Genomic DNA, 1,931 nt, shown 5'->3' with positions numbered 1-1,931 from the left:
ACTAGTATCCGGAACATGACGCCCCGCGCTGTGCCCAAAACGCCCTTGCCGTGACTGACGAGTCCCACTGGCAGACCAAGAGACTGAAACATCAACAGACAGACCTCCGGATACTGCGCTGAAGATGTCTGCGGGGCTCCGTCGGGGTCGGGACATAGATCAAAACGGACTGGTCTTTTAACTCTCATAAGTTGCCGACGGATGAACCAACTGGGGATTCGCTGGTACTATTTTCTTCTTGATTCCCTACTAGTGGTCTACTCCGCAGTAATTTCATGGCTAGCGGCAAGCGAAACGCGTCAGCTTATGTCGTTTCATGCCGATGTTACGTATCTCTATGTCGACTCTCTGCTTCGTTGATTCTGTGCATCCAGCCAACTTAAAAGACCAGTGGACTTATGTCATGTGGAGACCTGATCTCTTGCACCTATTTTTATTAGCGGACTAGCCAGCATTCATATCCTCAGCGGTTCTCGGTTTTCAGACCCCCATCTTTTACAAGTCTCCAATTATGGGGAACTTCATTTCCTTCGTATCCGAGCTATTTCCTCCAGCAGTCACGTATAGCTCGGACGACATGCCAGACATGGCCGGTAAAGTCATCCTGATTACAGGAGCTAACGTTGGCATCGGGAAGGAGATTGCCAGGGTGCGTATCGCTCTTATGAATGTGTTAATGATTATCTCATCATTATTGGAACTACGCAGATCTTACTGCTCAAGAACGCAAAAGTATACATCGCGGCGCGTGATAAGAGCAAGGCCGAGCTCGCCATCGATGATCTGAAAGCATCCACCGGCAAGGAAGCCTATTTCATACAGCTCGACTTATCAAATCTGAGGAAAGTCAAGGCTGCCGTCGAGGAATATATGAGGTCAGTGCTCCCGTTTTATATCCTTGACGGCGGTCTAGCTTACGGCTCACGCCATTAATGTAGCAAGGAGACAGAGCTACATGTTTTGTTCAACAACGGGTACGTATGCCAACTTTCTCAATCAACGCCGATGTGCGGTGAATGACGTTTCTCCGCTTGTCTACTAGCGGCGTCCTAAATCCTCCTATCGAGCGATTGACTGATGATGGATGCGACCTTACTTTCGGGACAAACGTTCTTGGTATGCTAGTCGAACATGTCACGCTTTTGCATACATTGACCCGTAGGGCATCAAGGCCACTACTACTTGACAACGCTTCTCCTTCCTATTCTTCTCTCAACCGCTAAGGCCTCGCCAGAGCGGCATGTCCGCGTTATACATACGTCTTCGAACTCACATCACCTCAGTGGAATCAACTTTGACGCCCTAAATGACACGCCCACACGGAAGAAGCTGAGCACGGAAACATTGTATTCACAAAGCAAGTCGGTACGTCACAACCAAGTCTAACCTAGACGTCCTTACGCATTTCTCTTTAACTGGTTGATAGGGCAATATAGTCTTCTCGAATGAACTTGCACGTAGATACGGGGATCAGGGTATCGTCAGTATCTCAGTGCACCCGGGTAAGCTGCCTCGTTATGCATGACCATCGACCAAACTGAGCATTACTCTGCTGCATTCACCCTATTGCAGGCGCAATTCGTACTGAGCTTTTGCGAAATAATGGCTCAGTTGCTAATAAGATCGCCGTACGCTCCTACCTTCAGCGGCTGCACCTGTTGGTGATGCTAAACTTGATTAAGGATTGGTTTCTGAGCCCCGTCACCAAGGGTGCACTCACACCGTTGTACGCTGCCACTTCCCCCGAAGGTGCCGTTCTTGGTGGACAGGTAAGTATTGTCGTGATATATCCGAAGTCAGCACTGAGATAACTCGCAAATCAGTATCTCATACCGTGGGCCCGAGTTGGTAGGTCGCGTACCGACACACGAGACCCCGTCGTAGGTGCCAGATTATGGCAGTGGCTTGAGGAGCAGGTCAGGGACGTTTGA

The 1,931-nt window shown here is 49.5% G+C and overlaps 1 protein-coding gene across 1 annotated transcript; it reads left to right on the top strand.

Moving 5' to 3' along the window:
- Nucleotides 1-511: 511 nt before the first annotated feature.
- On the top strand, nucleotides 512-1,931 carry CONPUDRAFT_57700 (NAD(P)-binding protein; the record flags this gene model as incomplete). The annotated part of the gene is made up of 8 exons (XM_007770875.1): nucleotides 512-649; nucleotides 709-875; nucleotides 939-974; nucleotides 1,043-1,116; nucleotides 1,172-1,365; nucleotides 1,427-1,514; nucleotides 1,612-1,769; nucleotides 1,824-1,931. 8 exons carry the CDS (start codon nucleotides 512-514, stop codon nucleotides 1,929-1,931), a joined length of 963 nt encoding a protein of 320 aa, XP_007769065.1.

This window comes from Coniophora puteana (genome assembly GCF_000271625.1).
Source record: "Coniophora puteana RWD-64-598 SS2 unplaced genomic scaffold CONPUscaffold_7, whole genome shotgun sequence".
Taxonomy (NCBI): domain Eukaryota; kingdom Fungi; phylum Basidiomycota; class Agaricomycetes; order Boletales; family Coniophoraceae; genus Coniophora; species Coniophora puteana.
This window is presented reverse-complemented; position numbering and strand designations above follow the sequence as displayed.